Genomic DNA, 18,523 nt, shown 5'->3' with positions numbered 1-18,523 from the left:
ACAGGCGGCCCCTTCCTATAAAAGCGTGAGCCGGCGCCGGGCAGAGTGCGGAGTCTACCCACAGCACAGCCATGGACAAGATACTGCTCTGGGCAGGTGAGACATGCCTCTGACCTCACTGCAGACGGCCCCCGCAGACCCTGGGCCAACACTACAGACAGACCCTGCTCACCCTCGCGGGGCCTCTGCCCTCCTGCTGAGAGGACCCACCTACTTCTGACTGACCTGGGCCTCGTGCAATCTGGTCTTTGGGCTGCTGCCGCCGCTCCTGCGGGATGCCGGTCCAGGCACCGCCCACTTCCACTGAAGAGCCTGCCATTCATCCTGATCCATTGTACTTTCCTCTGCTGTGTTTATACTGCTGCGGTTTTAAATGCCTCCCTCCCTTATACCGCCTCTCTCTATCTGCTGTATTTATACACCTTCGATACTTAATTGCTCCCTCGTATCTCCCATCTATCTCCTCTGAGGTATTAACACACCTCCTGAGTTATAGTACCCTAATACCGCCCATCTCTCTGTCGTACTGATGCACTTGAGGTACAAACATCTTCCCTTATAGCTTCAAGTTATCTGCTGTATTGATACACCTGAGGCATTTAAATACTTTTCGTGTACCTTGTATCTCTCCCTGCTACAGTTACACACATTAAATATTTAGATCCTTCCCTAATATCTCTCTTCTGTTTGTGTAGTTATACACTTAAGGCATCTAAATCTCACTGGTGTGTGGAGGTATTAACAAGTCTGTTGAAGTATGAAACGTGCCTAACCCCACCCAAAAAATATTCATTTAGTAGTAAGCACTAGATAGGAATTTGTGATTATGGTGGGGTCTGTGTAGCACCGGATTCACTACAAATTTTATGTGCCCAGAAGGTAACAGGGTTTGATTGTCATTTCTGTTTGATGGGTAAAATTATTATTTTTTTGGTGGGTTTAGGCACGTTTCGTAATACGGGTAAAATATCTCTGTTTACAGCAGGCTTTTTCAGGCTGCACGAGCTCACACAGCCGAGTGGCTGCAGTCTTCTTTGAGGTACCTGGCTTCGCCCTGTGATGAGCGCGCTGCCCAGAAATTAAAATCCCCTTCTACCAGTGGGTGCAAAGTATCTAAGGACTGCTTTAGAAACATTTTTTTTTTAAAACCACCCGAAAATGTGGTTTCATCAGCAGGTGTGGGTTGTGGGGGTGGGGAGAAGGTTGGATCTGGAATGGGGTGGAGTTATAATCACAGGCACTTCCATTCCTTTGACAGTCCCCCAGTAATGTGATCATACATGTTATGACCCTGATGAGGGCAGTAGATTCTCAATGTTTCTAACCATAAAATGAAGTCATTTTGCCTTCCTCCCGCTTAAAACTTCCAGTTCACTGCTAGCTAATGAGAACCTTAAGTTCCCTCGATTTTTCTGCACCGGGGGATTGCCCGGTGCCCGCAACGGCCAGTCCGGGCCTGCTAAAGCCCCCTCTTATGTGTTGCCAGATGACGTCAAGTAGGCATCATGAAGAATGTTCTTGAAAGCACGTGTGGTCTTTACTATTGAGACCTTTCTAGGAGTTGAATAACGTTGCGTGGAACCCCCTTGTGCCATGTTGTGTTTTTTTACGTGTTGCTGTAGGAATCCTAATGTTATGCCGCATAGTTTTCATTTCACGTTGATATTATTTCTTTATTTGTTGTCTCTGCCTGTAATGCTCTCGGCCCCATACTTTTGCTGTGTCCTCCGTGACTATAACAAGAAGCCTAAATTGCTTTTCAATGCTTTTCTTTTTTTTTGTAGGTTTGGCCTTATTGCTGCAGGCGCAGCTAGGTAAGAAGAACGCCTGTCCCTTTAAAAGAAGTTTGAGCAATCCCTGGGATGTTGTCAGTGTGAGAAGTGCATGTCTGTCAGCAGCAGTGGCCTGGCGCATGTCCTGGGAGGGGCTGTACAGTACACTTATGGTCCGCTGGCTTGTGTGACATGTCATTTGTACTGCCCAGACTCAGGGATATTTTGCTCTTTAGCTAGGTTTGAGCTTTACAAATACCCATATATGGATACATATTTATTTTAATCATAGATGAGTGAGGTATATAGTGTGACTAGGAGACTTTCATTCTGGGTACCAGAGAACACATACCTTTTGAATTCTGGACTGGCACTTCTATTTTGTGCTGCTAAGAATGAGCTTCCAAGAAAAACAAAAACAACAACGCTTGAAGACAATTCATTATTGTCATTTTTACGTTTGTGTATTTTTTTGTACAGTTTAACATGCCCACCATTAGAAACAATGAACTTAAGAAATGATGGGGCCATCATGAGAAACAGCTGTAAGAAACAGAGAACAAGTGCACATACACAGAACATAAAACTATTTGATTTCCTCAATGTCTCACAAAACACGAAGTTCTACTGACTAACAGCAACTGTAGTGTGTTTTCTCCATCTATCAGAAAGAGTACAGCAGAATTGATATGTATCTCCCTGGACCCGCCTAGCACTGGGTGTGTATACAAAGATGTACCAGGATGTGACAAAGTAGAACGATGCAACAACTTTTCGAATATTTTATTGTATTAGTTGAACCAATAACTCAGCAGCCATCCTGGAATGGGAGCCAAGCAATAGCAATTAGTAGAAAATTAACGACCTCTCTTTTGGTTGTGTAGCTTTCCTGGCATCCCCTTTATTTGGACAAACGCCATGCAAGTATCTTCACATTCCAAGACTTTCAGAAAACGTCCTCCAACAGACTCGTATGCTACAGGTAGCTGTGGCAACAGGGTAGTTGTTTGCTTTGACCCATGCAGTCCAGCGAAACATTAAAGTGTCAGGTTATAACAGATTAAGGTAGAACTCAGAGAATGGTTGAGCTTCTTTAATTGATTACAAAATAATGAACCATTGATAAAGAAAAAACAAGAAGATCTCACCAGTTGAAAAGTGATTGACACTATCTCCTGACCCCTACTACCAACCTCTGCTGCAACACTACATTTCATGTAAGGTTTGCGTACAAGTGCACGCCCTCCCCTTAATAACACAAAGAAAGATCAACAAGTTCTGATACGAGCACATGGAATTCCTCTCCAAATACAACCAAGACAGCTGCACAAGGCATGCAAACCAACACTCATTGCTTCAGAAACATATACTTCCTGTAATAGCAGCTTTCTCCTGCTTTAAACTAGTTCTAGCCCAATACAAGGTGATAGGAAATTAATTTCCCTACCTTTTTTTCTAAATATCCTGCTTACTTGTTCCCAAATGTTGGCACGTATGATAAGATGGACATCTTCACACAGAAGGAAGTAGAGAATCTATGGCTACTGTCTTCCACAGTTCATTCTCTCTCACACTCACTATCTTCAGACACCTCTAAGTACATCACCCAGTTAAATTACTACTCCATTCTGCTCCATATCACCAACCACTCTGTAAAAGGTCTTCTGGAAAGGTCCTGATGTGTGTTGGTGGTAAGAGTTCCTCATTTCCAGGAGGACAACTCCTTTGTTCTTGTGCTCTTCTCTTGAAAAGGTGTTCCTAACACGACTGCAACAGCTTAAGTCTTAACTCCAAGAAATGTTCAGCCATCTTAAAAGACCACAGCCTCGTACAGGGGGCTCTTGACGTTGTACCAAGCGCACCACCACAATACTTCATGAAAGGTAAAAATACAAGCTCACGCCACACATGGTCCAATACAAGTAGCCAGTAGCAGCATAAGTCACCAGTTCAGCTCGCCATCTTCGTGTTCTGTGCGCAGTAGGTGCACTTTGCTTTTCATATTTTACATGTACTCTGAGCATTCTTGTGGGAACGGTAAAGTGATAACGAGGCACTGCAATACCTTTTAGGAAGTTCAAATGCATAGGATTTGTAGAGCACCACAGCCAGAAATGTACATTTCCAAGGCAAATCTAACCATGGCAGGGTGAACAAAGATGTGGGTTCAACACCTCTCAATGGAACAGTATGATTATCATAACTAGATATCTCAAGATCCACAGTAAGTTTTAAGCCAAAACATGTTTTCACAGAAAAAAATATAATTTTCAGATTTGACTCTACATTGAAGTTAATTGGGAGACTGAGAGCTTGAGGCTGTGAGAGGGAGTGCGACTGAGCCCCAAGTTGTTAACCTTGAACAATGTTTGACAGAGTGGGTAAAGGTGGGATTCCCCAAACACTGAATGAGACGATCAGAGGTCAAAACTCACACCCTAACAAAGAGACTTGGTGTGTCTCCATATCAACTCAACTTATTACAAAATCAGAGTGCCCGGCACTCCCGCTTTTCCATGCCGCCTGGTTCTAAGCTCTGCTCTCTGTCTTTAAGGTTTTTCCTACAAGCTGGTCTGTTACTTCACCAACTGGTCCCAGTACAGACCAGAACCCGCCAAGTACAAGCCAAACAATGTCGACCCCCACCTCTGCACCCATGGAGTCTACGCCTTCGCCACCATGAGCGGCCATAAGATCGCCCCTTACGAGTGGAATGACGACGTCCTCTACGTCGAGTACAATAACCTGAAGAAAGTGTAAGTAACCTCGAATGTCTGGAAGACCTGTGCCATCAAGTGGTAAAGAGTATGTTGGTACTTCTCAGGGATTTCAGGTAATGAATTAAGGAGAAAGGAAATAAGCAAGTTCAAGGCATCAGTCTGGGGAAAACAACATGCCCAAAATTGAATATTTTAACTAATGAAGATGCCAATTTATCCTTTTGTAGTTGCGAGTCCCTTTGAATGGCAGGTATGTCCATAAACGCACTGGGCCATCTTCCCTCTCTGTTCCAAAGACCTCACACCATCTTGCCAGCTCTCTTCTACACTGTTCTGGCACTGTGACCTGCAGAACTGGGAACAATACTCCAGAAATGGCTTCCAAACCTAGGCCTATTCTCCCAGTATGGCATCAGAATGTGGCCCTGTGCTACAAGTGAGAATCCAAACTTCACACGCACTGCGCTCTCACTAGCGATGCACCACACCATTCCCCTAGCTCTCCACTGCTTCGAAATCTGGTGAACAGTCAATGCAGTAAACTCCCACAGAAGAGCCTCAGGCACATGCAAGAAGCTGACCTGATGAAGGTGCAATGCAGAGGGTAGGTGTGCGGTCACCATGGAGCAGATGACCACAGAGGCTAGAAAGGAATAAGTGTGGGTCTGTAGGCCTGCCAATGAGCAGCAGGTAAGCCTTGTGTCCTGCCCATTCTCCAGTGTCCATGGAACGAGGCACTCGTCCATGTGACTCCTACTGGCACTGAGGATTATGAGAGATACTTACTTGGCGGGCCTGGCTTGCTAGGTTTGCATGACCAGAATCTGATGAAACCTCCCTGTGACCGTGGGAGAACTGTGCCTAAGATGATGTAATCAGACAGATGTCAGTCTCCCACACCCGCTCTACAGCTAACTGCATTTGTGTTTTCTTTTTATTCCATCGCATAGAAACCCCCAGATGCTCACCCTGCTCGCCGTGGGAGGATGGAACTTCGGCACGCAGAAGTAAGGAGGGTTACTGGCCGGGGATTGTTGATAAAAGGGGAAAGAAGAGGAAAAGGCAACAATGAAAGAGCATATCAATAAAAGTGGCAATGATTCGGATTTAAATCGTATTGCTGACGACGTGGGTGTGAAAAAAGTAAAATGTGATGGAGTCGTGAATGGTGAGAGTTGCACACTAATTCTAATCTACAAACGCCACGATCACCAACCTTCGTTCATCGTTGCAGGTTTACAGAAATGGTCGCATCTGCTGGAAACCGCAAAATCTTCATCGACTCCGTGATCGAGCACCTGCGGAGGTACAACTTCGACGGAATAGATTTGGATTTCGAATACCCGGGGTCGAGAGGAAGCCCGCCAGAGGACAAGCGTCGATTCACTATCTTGTGTGAGGTGAGAGCGAGGGTGCACTTTTAAGATGCTATTCTTCATTTAGTTTTTCACGGTCGTTCACTTGAGCGCCTTGCATGAGGCCCATTGGGATAAAACGGCAGACGCATTCACCAGTAAACACCGCTGCACGCAGTGGCACTGGGGCCCCATCGTGAGATACGGGTAGTTTGGGCTTGGACAGTGGGTGGAAACTAAAGGAGGCCTTGAACCGCTATCCCGGGTTTATCAAATAGATTTTTTTAGGTCTAGCTCGATAGCGGTGTTGCTGTGTTATGGATGATTTTGCCAATTCTTTGAAATATACATGTGGCGGGCTTTGGCTCCACCTAGCGGAACATTGCCGTGTAACCTCATGTTGTAGCTGTCTCCCAGGAAGTGTTTCCTTTGAATACTCAGGGATCATTTTACATCTGAAAACCACACTTAGTCATCATTCTGTTTGACACATTCAATTATTTATTTCTTGTATACCGAATTTTTTTTGTTTACTTGCTACTTTTTCCCTGCACTGTCAAGCCACTAGGACTGGCATTAATGTAATTAAGAGCATTTGTGCATGTAACATATTTAAACATACTTTGTGAATGCCTGTGCTTACACTCCTTGGCACATGAGAGCACTGGCAATGCCAGTATTTGCTTATGTGCTTAGCTATGAGGTCTTCTCTTAGATAGCGTGAGACTTATTGTTATTTTAGAGTGAGCTTAGCGCCCGCCCATTGCTTAACAATGGTTAGCTTTAGTGCCCTTTAATTTAATTTAATTTCTTCATATTCATTTGCTGTTCAAACTGTCCTTCGTCTTCTTGTGGGTGTCCTGCCCCTGGAGCACGGGCGCATTACTATATACTTCCACTCTCTCTGTGTTCCTCTCTCTCATTCATATGCTTATCCCCGATTCCCCCTCGTTGCCTTCTTGCTCATTGCTTTCTCCCTGTCGGCTTCAAATTGATGTCTTTCGCCCATTTGAGCCCCCAATTCACACTCCAGTGTTGCTGCTGCCCTTCGTCTCCCGTTTTGCTTTATCCCCGAACCACCACGCGCCCACACGCGCCCTGATGTTGCTTCCCTCCACCACTTATAAATACATAAATAAATAAAAAAGGTATGAACGCTATTGCGCATTTTATTTTGATTGATAATGTTTTTCAAGGTTCATACCCAGTCCATTAGTTAATATTTATCACTGTAAATGTTAACGTGATGATTGTGGAAAAGGAGGAGCCGTCGAAGCACCCACTTCTCCATCCCTCTTTTCAAATGATTTCAAAAGTGACGTCCTGGTTCGGCCCGAACCATGGCTTTATGGACTCACCTTGTTTGAGATCTGTTTGTTAGAACGAGCACAGTTCTTGCACAAGATATAATATATAGTTTTATCTCATCTCTGCCACCTGTAATTTTATCCAATCTGATTGAGAGCCCTTGATTAGGTAATCCTTCATTACTACCCAGAATCTGTGGGAACGTCTCTGGCACGTGTGGATTCTGGATTGCTTGTAAATCTTTGGCTACAATTCCAGCCCTTTTCACAAGTGACCATCTGGAATTACACTTTTCCTAGGAACAGTGCTTTGCATGTGTATGCCCACTCAGTGCCAGGCAATGCTCCCACCACCTGCGCCTCTCTCTGTGGGTAAAGACATACAGAACTTACATGCCATTTTTCAGAGAATTGCAAGTGTCATCAGTGCAAATATCTACTTCTGGTGATATTGCTACTGTAAAAAAATGGTGACTTAACAGACCTTGTTCATTTGTCTCTGCCGGACTAGGAACTTCTGGCAGCTTTTGAGAAGGAGGGCCGGGACAAGAACCTCCCCCGGCTGCTGGTCACCGCAGCCGTGTCCGCCGGCAAAGGAACCATCGACGCCGGATATGAGATTGCTGAGGTTGGGAAGTAAGTACCGAGACCCGGCCCTGGAGCCCTGGGAAGTAGTGCCTTGTGAGGTGTCTTCAGTGATGACGAGCCTCGGGGCTCTCGATCTAGCCAGACCCAACAGCCTGTTGCCAATGCCGTACACAACCCGGCAGTGTTTCTGGGTAAAATGTCTACACACCATACTCACAAAAACCAACCCTAGTCTTGGGTGTGTGCAGATCACGCAGAAGCATCAGACCCAAGACCTGGGCTAGTGTGTTCCGGTTGTGGGGGTGACGTACCCGGGTTGGAGAGTCTCAGAGTCACTGCATGGTGGGATAGTAAGATGGCTCTCACCGTGCTCATTCATTGGCTCGGGGTGACAAAGTAGGTGCATATGAGCAATTTGGGTGACTTTGAGCCCAGATGTGAAACCTGTGTCACAGTGGGGTGGCTCCAACAGTTGCAAGCTTCCCTTCTGTCTCAGCCCACCCGCCCCTGTCCTTCAGGAGGGTTGCAGGGTCCAGCATCTGAAGATTCTTGTGGAAAGGTGAGGGGGCCCTACATGCACCTAAATGTTCAATCTCCTTCTATTGAAAAATCTCTGGGTAAATACCCTCCATCCCAGCTTCACATGTGGTCAACCAAACGTATGACAGCCAGTAATACAGCTCAGTAGGTTGAGCGCCCAGAGCAATGTCCGTGGTAACTTTTAGGTCACATAATTGACTCTCAGCAGGCCTGACTTAAATGTTAGTTCTTCGGAGGTTAATAAAAAGAGTGTGATTGAGTTAAGAAATCTTAACACCCATTATTTAAAGCACAGAGTGGTGACTCCATTTGTGGGCTACATTATGTAACTGATCAGAGAAGATCAGGGCTACTGGTTGAGTTGGTAGCCATGAACCAGAACTGACATAATTTCCTGTCCTCTAGATCTAATAATGTGAACTTAAACAAAAAACTCGGGCCCCTTGCGCCACTTTTGCGTCACTTTTAACATGCGAAAAGTGACGCAAAAGTGGCTCAAGGGGCTAGTATATCTGCCCCTCTGTCCCTATGTACCAGAGTTTCCCAATGTGCCAAATATGAGTGTGTTTAAATTCAGGGCACTCCATGTGCAAGGGGCTGTGCAAAGACTGGATAGTGATAAGAGGAGTCGACCTGTTCGCCTAGAGGCAGCTGACACTTATGTGTCTGCAGATCAGGGGCCTGGAATTGTGCCTCCTTAACACTGATACATGCAGGCAGCCACCAGCCTGGGCTGCTCAGACCTGAGCCAGAGAACCTAAGGGACAGTGTAGGGTGTGAATGCTTCTTAATTTGAGACTTCCCATGCCTGTTGGGTAGAAACCTGGGGCAGAAGATTGTGTTTCCTTGTGCAGAGGTCTTTCAAGGTCTCTGACTTTGAACGACTCACTCCCATTGTACACCGACAACATTAAGGGCCAGATGTAGGTGGCCAATTACCGGTCGGTAACGGCCGAATTCGGCCGTTACCGACCGGTAATTGGATTTTGAGATGTAGGGGGCAGAATCGGTAAATTTACCGATCGGTAAATTTACCGATTCTGTAAATTACTGAATCGGTATTTTTACCGATTCGGTAATTTTGAGATGTAGGTGGGACTCTTCTGAGTCCCACAAGCCTTACAGAATCGGTAATTTACCATCAAATTCAATTTGATGGTAAAATACCGATTCCGGTGTGCATGCACATGTGTGCATGCACACCTGTGCCATATGACAGGCAGACCTGCCCTTAGGGCAGGTATGCCTGCCACATGGCACCCGAACCTGTTCTGGGGGTGCTAGAGGGTGTCAAAGTGACACCCCCTGCACCCTTGTGAAATTCGGTATTTACCGATTCGGTAAATACCGAATCGGTAATGCCCATTCATTCCTATGGGCTTCAAAGCCCATAGGCATGAATTGGCATTACCGGTCGGTATTTACCGAATCGGTAAATACCGACTTTTACAGATTCGGTAAATCCACATCTGGATTTACCTACATCTCCCTCCTTATATTTTACCGATTCATAAATACCGAATCGGTAAAATTCGGTATTTATGAGTCGGTAAAATATATTTACCTACATCTGGCCCTTAGTGTGTGGCTGTGTCAGAAAGGTACTAGGGTGCTGTACCTCAAAAGTATGAGCTGATTTTAAATAAGCTCATTCTCTTACAGAGTCCTCGATTTCATCAGTGTGATGACCTACGACTTCCATGGAGGCTGGGACACCTTCACAGGACACAACAGCCCTCTCCATGCAGGGCCAGAAGACAAATGGGACTTTGTTTACTTCAACTGCGTAAGAAAACCTCTACGTGCTTCTCCTTGGCTAATATACCTCCTTAAGCTTAATAGTCATAAAGGGTAAGATCTTTTCCTTTTTGCATTGGCAGGAGTACGCAATGAAATACTGGAGAGATAACGGTGTTCCCGCCGAGAAACTGATCATGGGGTTCCCAACCTATGGCCGAACATTCCGCCTGCCTAATCCGGCTGATTGCAGAATTGGTGCCCCGGCTGGTGGGGCAGGATCTGCTGGAACCTACACCCGTGAAGCTGGCTTCTGGGCCCATTATGAGGTAAGTTTTTCCATATTTCTCATGGTCATGTGCCGGAATATTAGTGGTTCAGTTATAATGTGGAAACAATACACCATACAGGTCTCTGTGAGAATGTGCCACGCAACAAAGGTGCCTTCTAGGGTGGCACAAGTATTGTAAATGTCAAGGCAAACTCCCTGTCCACCATGCTTGCTTCAGTGGCTTCTTCAAAGACATTCCACAGAAGAACCCTCTGGGAATATGAAACAACACTATCCTCGAGAAAAATTCTCCTCCATAACATCTATGAAAAATGTAAATGTATAATTTCTTTTCAAACCCTGAATGGGTATTTACATTTACACATTTACCTAGGTTTACAGGGTAGGAACTGATTTGCAAAAATGCCTGGGTAAAGTTTACAAATGTGTGCTTGTTCATCACAATCTGCATGGCCATTCCACTCTCTTGAATGCCCACTGTTCTGCTCCATCACATTCAATTACAACTCTGAGAAATATACCATACTAACAGATTGTCCACATTCGAAGTTTGATCAGTGAGTGGAAATAATCAGGGGTCTTTAGCCTTTAAATCATTAACAGCGGATTTCTGGGATTTCTTTATGCCTGTAAGTTCCACTTATGTGCACCAAAAACGTCATTTCCCAAGAGATTTACAATCTATATAGACAAGTAGCAACCTGTAACCATTACTTTAACTGTTATTTTTCGGAATACACAATGTAAGGGCACTGGGTGGATATTACCAGTAACAATACTTTCTCTGCAGATTTGCACATTCCTACCCTCTGCTACAAAGCGATGCAGTGAAGAGCAGAAGATCTCATACGCGTGCAAAGGGAATGAATGGGTCGGATATGAGGATGAGCGTAGCTACAAGTGCAAAGTGAGTGTTTCATTTTATATCTTTAATCATTAACTTTCCATTCAAAACATTATTAAAAAAACTTGCCATCCGAGGCAAGGGTTCTTGCAGTCTATTCAGACGACTCTAACTGCAATCTTTGACAACATATATAGAATTATATCTTCCTAGCCAAAGAGTTCAACCGTAAACCTTGGAAGCTACCAAAGGACAATCCTAGGATCCATGGACACACACTGAGCATTTCATTAATTCCAGATTTGGGTCCTAAAGGGAGCTGTCTTTAGATCTGGGCATGAACACATTTGATCTCCTTGAAATTTGATGCACATTTATTTTCTCTGAGTGTCAGTGGCCCTAAAGACTGCTGTGTCTATAATTTATAGTAGAAAGATCTTTCTCCAAGTACCGCAGATCAGGGTCATACAGTGCCCATTTCACCTTTAATATTTTATAACATGATTCTGCAGATTCACATTTTATCTTTTACAAGCTCCCCTGTTCGAAATAAAGAATACTGAATTTGAATATATACTTTTTGAGAAAAGATTATCCCCTAATTTCCTTCACAGCGGAATTGTGTTTGACCAGCATGTCCTCTGGGGGTCACCACATCAGAGATTGGGAGAACACATTGTTGATGATCTTTGACTTAGAAGATTTTCTCTGAATAGTAACAATCAGTGCATTGGTTTAATATTAACATTAACCTGGATACTTAAACATATTTCTCTGGTGGTACCCACTTTAGAACTCTTTGAACTAATGATTTTTTCATCAGGAAAGATTCTAGCTGCTTTCTCATATCTTTTATCCTTAGGTGAAGTTCTTGAAGGAGAATAACTTTGGAGGTGCCATGGTTTGGGCTATTGACCTGGACGATTTTGGTGGATCTTTCTGTGGTCAAGGGAAGTACCCTCTCATCACCATGCTAAAGAATCTCTTGGCAGGTAGATATGCTTCAAGTCTTGCTCTTATTTATCCACAATTGAGTCTAAGCCCAAAAGAACCTATTGTAATTGCCTCATGGCTGCGCCCCACTGAAATTCCTACACAGTCCTGCAAAATATTAAATAGATTGATTTGTTTAGAGATACAACCATATCTCTAAACAGATTGATGTATTTAAGTCTTGGCTGTCTGTCCCAGGCTGCCTGTCCCACCTCGCTTTGAAGACGGAAGTCAGGCAGTAAATCAACTTTCTGAACTGTGCCAGGTGTTTACAAGGGGCTTTGACTGAGAGCTCTGAGGCGAAAGCCAAAGCAAAGTGGCATGTCCGAAAGCACATTGCGCAATGGTCATGTATTCCAGTTGCAATTGAAATTCTGTAGAAATGTGTGTGAAGGGGTTACACAGATGTCAAAATGTTTATGAGGCAACCCAAAAGGAAATAAATTGCTTAATTGTGAGTGAGTACAGTTTATGTGGTGAAGTGAAAGAGATGCAAAGAAGGGCATTCAGGGAAAAGTAAAAGGAGGGCGCAGAAGAGGAAAGAGAGGTGGTTGAAGATTTGCAGATGGATGGGATGTGTGGAGAAAAAGAGCATACATCTCTAACATAAAGTGAACATAACTGAAGGCCAGAATTCCTTTCACAGGCCTCAATGCAATTTAATTCACATACTCACAATTTCAGAATTGAAACATTTCCAATGTTAATTATTTATAGCAAATCATTGTTGTTACTCACTTATCTTAAATAGCTAACAGCCATTGACTAAGCCAATCGTACTGACAGGTTTTAGATGTATGTCAGTTATTGTGTTATATCTCTGGATGCATTACATCTCAGAGAGATACCAACATACCGGTTGGGTGGCACACTATGGGAATCAATCATGGAAATTTAATTGACATGTTCCCTTTTAGAGAGCCCCTTTTTTCATCCCACTTAAAGACCTATTTGGACATCTTTCAATATGATTGATTGCAGCCAGCAGCTGTGCATGCTTCCCGAAGCTTGATTAGAGATTTTTCATCCAAAGTTGATGCCTCATGCAGTGCAAGACAGTGGACAAGCACACAATTTTAAGGGCTGGAGTTGTTGTGCTGTACAATTTACAGATTACAGTAACTGTTGAACCTATTAATGCAGTAAGATAAGGGACAGTTTTTAATGTGTTTAATATCTCAAGGCTATATGTTCCCACTGCTTTTTAAGCATTGCTTTATCACAAAATTTGTTTGCTTTAAAATGCACCATTTGCCAATCTTTTTTCAATTTTTTTCTCGGGAGGAGGACCCACGCTGAACCAAAATGTTTGTCTTTTAAGCTTTCTCACGTCGGCTACTACATACTCGGCCACTTTCAAATGTCACTATTTGCCACTACCGCCTCTCATAAATCCCTCAAAGTTTTCCTATTTTTTATTGGACTTTGACGATAAGGAATAATTATGAAGTCACATAGACTTCTTGTTCAATTGATCGGTTCACAGATAGAACATGGAGTTTGAACTGCTGCCTTGAACTCCAAATTTGATAAGTAAAAGTGCTTATGAGCAAAATCATGGAGTTTAACACAATTATATGAAAAAGTATTACATTTTTGACAAAACATTCTTGTTTTATGACAAAGTACTTTGCAGTGTGCTATTCCATATGGTTTGGAAAAACAGGACTTAAAAATTAAAAATAGAGTTAATTTACTTTAAAATAGTACACACTTTTTTTCATCAGTTTTGTTTGGAGACAGTTGTTATAGACTTTGAAAGCCTTAATGAGAGGTGTAAGGGGTATACTCTAAGGATGAGTTAGGGTGAACTGTAATAGACCTCAGCACAAGCCAATATTTGGAGCAGTTTTATGTCAGACAATATCAACTACAGAAATATGGTGTTTCAAAATATTGGAAACAAAAATATAGGTAACCAAAATATTGTGGACTTCAGTATATATAGGTGAGTGTAAATCTAAGATTTAAATCTAAGATTCTTAACTCCACATCTCTCTAATAAATCTGTACTTACCACTACATACCTACCTTGTTGATATTTTGTCAATATATTCTCTATGATAGCATGGTATTTAAAACTCAATATTCCTGTACTATATCCCAGGAACTGCATGAATATTATAATCTGTTCTGCAGTATTTCATGCTTTGGACATTGTGTACATGACCAGCAAGCATCAATCTCATATATAAAGGTGGCCTAAAAATACTGTCAATAGGCATAATTCATATTTCATGATCATGTGACTTCTTTAGAAAAGACTTGTTTTATTCTTCAGTGGTCTCACTTTTAGCAGTCATCAGACAACTGCTGCTGGTGGTATACAACGTTTTTAAATTGTACATCTATGACTATTTCTTTTTAGGTTCTGAAAGCAGCTGCCCATCATGTGGTCCGACACCACCCCCACCGATAACAACTCCACCACCGATAACCCCATCTCCACCAATCACAACCACAACGCAGAGCGCAGATGTTGACATGAATTTCTGTGCTGGCAAGGCCAATGGTTTCTACGTCAACCCAACCAACGCCAATAAGTTTTACCAGTGTGCTAATAACATAACATATCCTATGTCATGTGCTGCAGGATTAGTGTTTAAGCCAAGCTGCAATTGCTGTGACTTTCCATGAAATAACCACCTGAGAAGCCCTGTTGGAGCTTTGTGAAATAAAGAATGGCTTGATTCACAACTGAACGAATAAATCAATGTCCAGCCAAACTATTTGCTTTAGTATTTTTTGTTTGTTTTCTCTTGGGGATATGGGATATGTGGATTCTTTTCTTTCCAGGACTTTCTCTCCAAGATAACAATGGAAAATGTGTGTCATCTGACTCCTGCCCTTCTCTTGCTTTGAAAGTTCTTTGCAGCAGGAAACAAATATTTATGGGGTCCATCCAGCGTTCACACTGCCTTTGCCTCTTGGTTTGGAGCTATATCCTTGGACCTCAACCATTCAGCTGAAAATGAATATCCTCAAGGACTTACACTTAGGGATCCAAGATTAAAAAAACTATCGACAACGTTTCAAATGCTATGCTTGTCGGTGAAATTATAAACTGGGGAATTGAAATATAAACACCACCACCGCCTCTCGTGTGCTTGAAGCATGGTTTAGTTCTTTTGAGGTAGACTATACAGTAACCATTCATAAGGTGATCTCTATGCAACCGCATACTTTCAAGATTTCCACATTATAAAGTGACAGAGCATGAACATTGCTGTTCACTCTTCAGTACTACAATATCAACACCTGCACAATATCCATGGTGATGTACAGAAAGAATGTCAGTACCATGGCATTAAGAGCTCTTCATTATAAAAGTCCCACCAGAGCACTGAATTACGCCATCTTCACTCTATGTGTAGTACGATGAGTGATGCCATATGTTGAATAATGTTAGACTGTCAACCAAGCAGCATTAAGCATTATATTACAGATGACGAGTCCATGCAGCACACTATTCGACATTGAGTTCATGGGTGCCCTTTCAGAGTGCATGCTTGATGAAACGGGAGTCCTATATGAGAGTTGTTGTGTGGGGTGTGTGAAGATTAGAGATCTCTCCTACTCATAATAATGCAAACTGGAAGCTGCGCATGTGCATTCAGTGTTGAAGACAAGCGTAAGAACAGAGGCAGCCGAGCAGCACTGAACCATTAAATGTGCTCAAAAAAAGATCTGAATGTCACTCAGCTAACAGAAGAATACACCTTACAAGACGATATTGAAGGCTGTGGAGAGTTTGAGTACTATGAGTGCTGTGGTTCCCCTTTGTCCACAATGATCCGGATGTCGTCGGTTGTTGCAATGATATAGGTTTCCATGCTCTGGTTGCGACAGAATCTAGACGGTGACTTGTCTAATAGGTGGTGTTGTTCTAAGTTGTTAGAGAGTTGTTTGTGGATAGCTTTCTCCACGACTTTGGATGGGAAGGGCTGGAGTGAGATGGGTGAAGTTGCTGAGCTCTTTTGTGTCTGGAGTGCTGTGGTTTCTGCATGGAGGTGTTGATGATGGTAGTGAGGTGGGAACTATCAGAGTTTCTACTTGGTAGTAGATATTGTGGGGGCAAGAGTTGGTGGGGCCCTGGAGTGGATTGTTCTCATGATTTCGGCTGTGTCTTCTGGGGTGAGGGTTTTCCAGTTTGTGATCTGGTGGTTCCATTTTGTGGTGGTGGGCAGGTGGTTGATGAGTTGTTGTGTCTTACATTGGGGTCAAAGTTGCTGTAAATCTTGAGGATTTTGTTGCGAAAGAAATTAGAGAAGTAGTCAGAGAGGTCTTGCGAAGGGGTGATGGAGCTGGTGACAGCTGAGGAGTTGGAGAAGTCTTTGACAATGTTAACAGAGCTCTTTGCAGATGTTGGAGCTGTTTTCTAATGTGAGAGCTAGGGATTTTCTTTCTTGCCTCGTTAAGTTGGGTGTGATATTTTTTGAGCGTGGACTAGTAACTGTTTCTTGCGGTGGTGTCTCGACTGGCTCTCCATTTTCTCTCTAGCAGTTTGCTGTAGCGTTTTGAGTTTTTAAGGTCCTAAGTGTACCAGCTGGCATGTGTGTGGATTCTTGAGTGTCTGATGTTTTTCAGGGGGGCTAGGGTGTCTGCACTAGTAGTGATCCAGTTGTTGAGGCTTTGATGTCATCATGCAAGTCACTGATGAGGTTTGGTTGGTGGGCATTGAGGGTGTTGGTCCAGTCTTTGTTCTTTATCTTGTTCCAGCTACTCCTGAGGTTGTTATTAGTCTTGGCTGTGGGGGATGGGGTGCATTGATGAAGAAGTGGATAAAAGGAATGCTCTGTCCAAGTGAGCTAAGCGAGGTGGCTGAACTTGACCTTGTTGCTGGCTGTGAAGATGGGGGCGAGGGTGTAACCTGCATTGTGGGTATGGCTTTGGATGATTTTTGTGAGTCCCAGGATCTCGGGGCTCTTAAGTAGGGCAGTGGAGTTGGGATCTTTTCAGTCAATGGAAGGTGAGGTCACCTAGTAAGATGAAGTCATTCAAGCTGATGGCAGCGGGGATGATACATTCTGTGAGGAGATAGCTAAAGGTGGCGCGTAGTGCAGGGGTCGGTAAACTAGAGTGCCTTTGATGGTGGTGTGGTTGCTAGTCTGCAGTGGAAAGTGCATATGTTCCATGAAGGTTGTGTGCTCATCGGTGGAGGTGGTGAAGGTGATGGAATCCTTGTGGATGATGGCAAGTCCTCTTCCAGGCTATGGCTGTGACGATGGTGGGTGGTGATGTGAGCTTTAGCCTGGTCTCTGTCAGTATGAGAATGTCCAGGGAGTGAGTATTGATGGTGTCCCAGATCTCGGTGGCTTGCTTGCTGACAGATCTGGTGTTGAGGAACAATCATAACAGGTGAGGCAAGGCCTGTGTGGCATGTGCGAGGTGGGCATATTGGTGCATGTGAAATGGCAATGAGTGCATGAGAAAGGTCCTACCATGGAGCGAGGTGAGGCAAATGCTTCTAAGCCATTTCCATGCCTGAAATTCAATGTGGGTACCCTTAGGCTTAGGAGGATTTCAACACCAACCTCTCTTGGGATTGCAGTTACCCAAAGGGAAGTAACCATTAACAAGAGTGGTTGCACGTTATATAATTTACAATATGCATTAAAGCAGTAACACTGTGGAGCAAACGCAGGAGTGGTTCGAGGTGGCTACAGACGAGAGGCTAAGATGTCAGCATCCAAAGCAAAAGAAGAGCTATTGCACGTTTGTTTTGAAGGTTTGTCATTGTACAGGAGATAAGATAGAAACAATGGACTGGCATGTAACGAGGAGTGCATGCAATAGCATAGTTATCTATTGGTATCATCCCAGCTCTAGAAAGTTGTGAAAGGACCAATGCTGCATTGAATGTCATCATGAATAATAATCAAGTCAAACAAGAAATACCACTATCTACCGAAATGTGCAAACATAAAAGAAATTACAATGCAGGTCAATGGCATAAGTGACCTACATACATGTGGAACTGCATACTGCTAAATAGAGAGCCTATATATAGTGTATTTACAGTGGTTAGTACCAAAGCATACTCCTATAATTGTCGCAAAGAAAAGTACGTTGTTACTAATGGAGCTGAAGAAGACAAATGCTTAATCACAAAGAAGATTAAGATGTCATTTCGAGTAAGTGGCAAAAGGTTTTGCTTAACAAAAGAATCAACTAATAATGGGTGCATTTCTCAATTAATTGAAAGGAAGAGTGTATTTAAAACCACCATGGAAAGGTTGGCAGGGAGGGATCAACCTAATCCCCACGGCAGTCGCGGTAGGCACTGCCACCATTTTAGCGATAGGAAGGCATCTGGCGCACTGGCGGGACCCGACCGCCACAGAACCGCCCGCCTGCCATTGTATTTTGGCGGGC

At 43.5% G+C, this 18,523-nt stretch overlaps 1 protein-coding gene across 1 annotated transcript; it reads left to right on the top strand.

Annotated features, from left to right (window-relative positions):
- The first annotated feature begins 15 nt into the window (after positions 1–15).
- LOC144755605 (acidic mammalian chitinase-like) lies at positions 16–14,874 on the top strand. Its single transcript, XM_078644714.1, has 11 exons — positions 16–96; positions 1,785–1,814; positions 4,327–4,528; positions 5,443–5,499; positions 5,727–5,892; positions 7,666–7,790; positions 9,945–10,068; positions 10,163–10,348; positions 11,102–11,218; positions 12,018–12,147; positions 14,517–14,874. Exons 1-11 carry the CDS (start codon positions 72–74, stop codon positions 14,783–14,785), a joined length of 1,431 nt encoding a protein of 476 aa, XP_078500840.1. The 5' UTR covers positions 16–71; the 3' UTR covers positions 14,786–14,874.
- Positions 14,875–18,523: the final 3,649 nt, after the last annotated feature.

Source organism: Lissotriton helveticus, chromosome 5_1 (assembly GCF_964261635.1).
Source record: "Lissotriton helveticus chromosome 5_1, aLisHel1.1, whole genome shotgun sequence".
Classification (NCBI taxonomy): Eukaryota; Metazoa; Chordata; class Amphibia; order Caudata; family Salamandridae; genus Lissotriton; species Lissotriton helveticus.
Note: the sequence above shows the minus strand (reverse complement) of the source record. Positions and strands in the feature narration are given on the sequence as shown.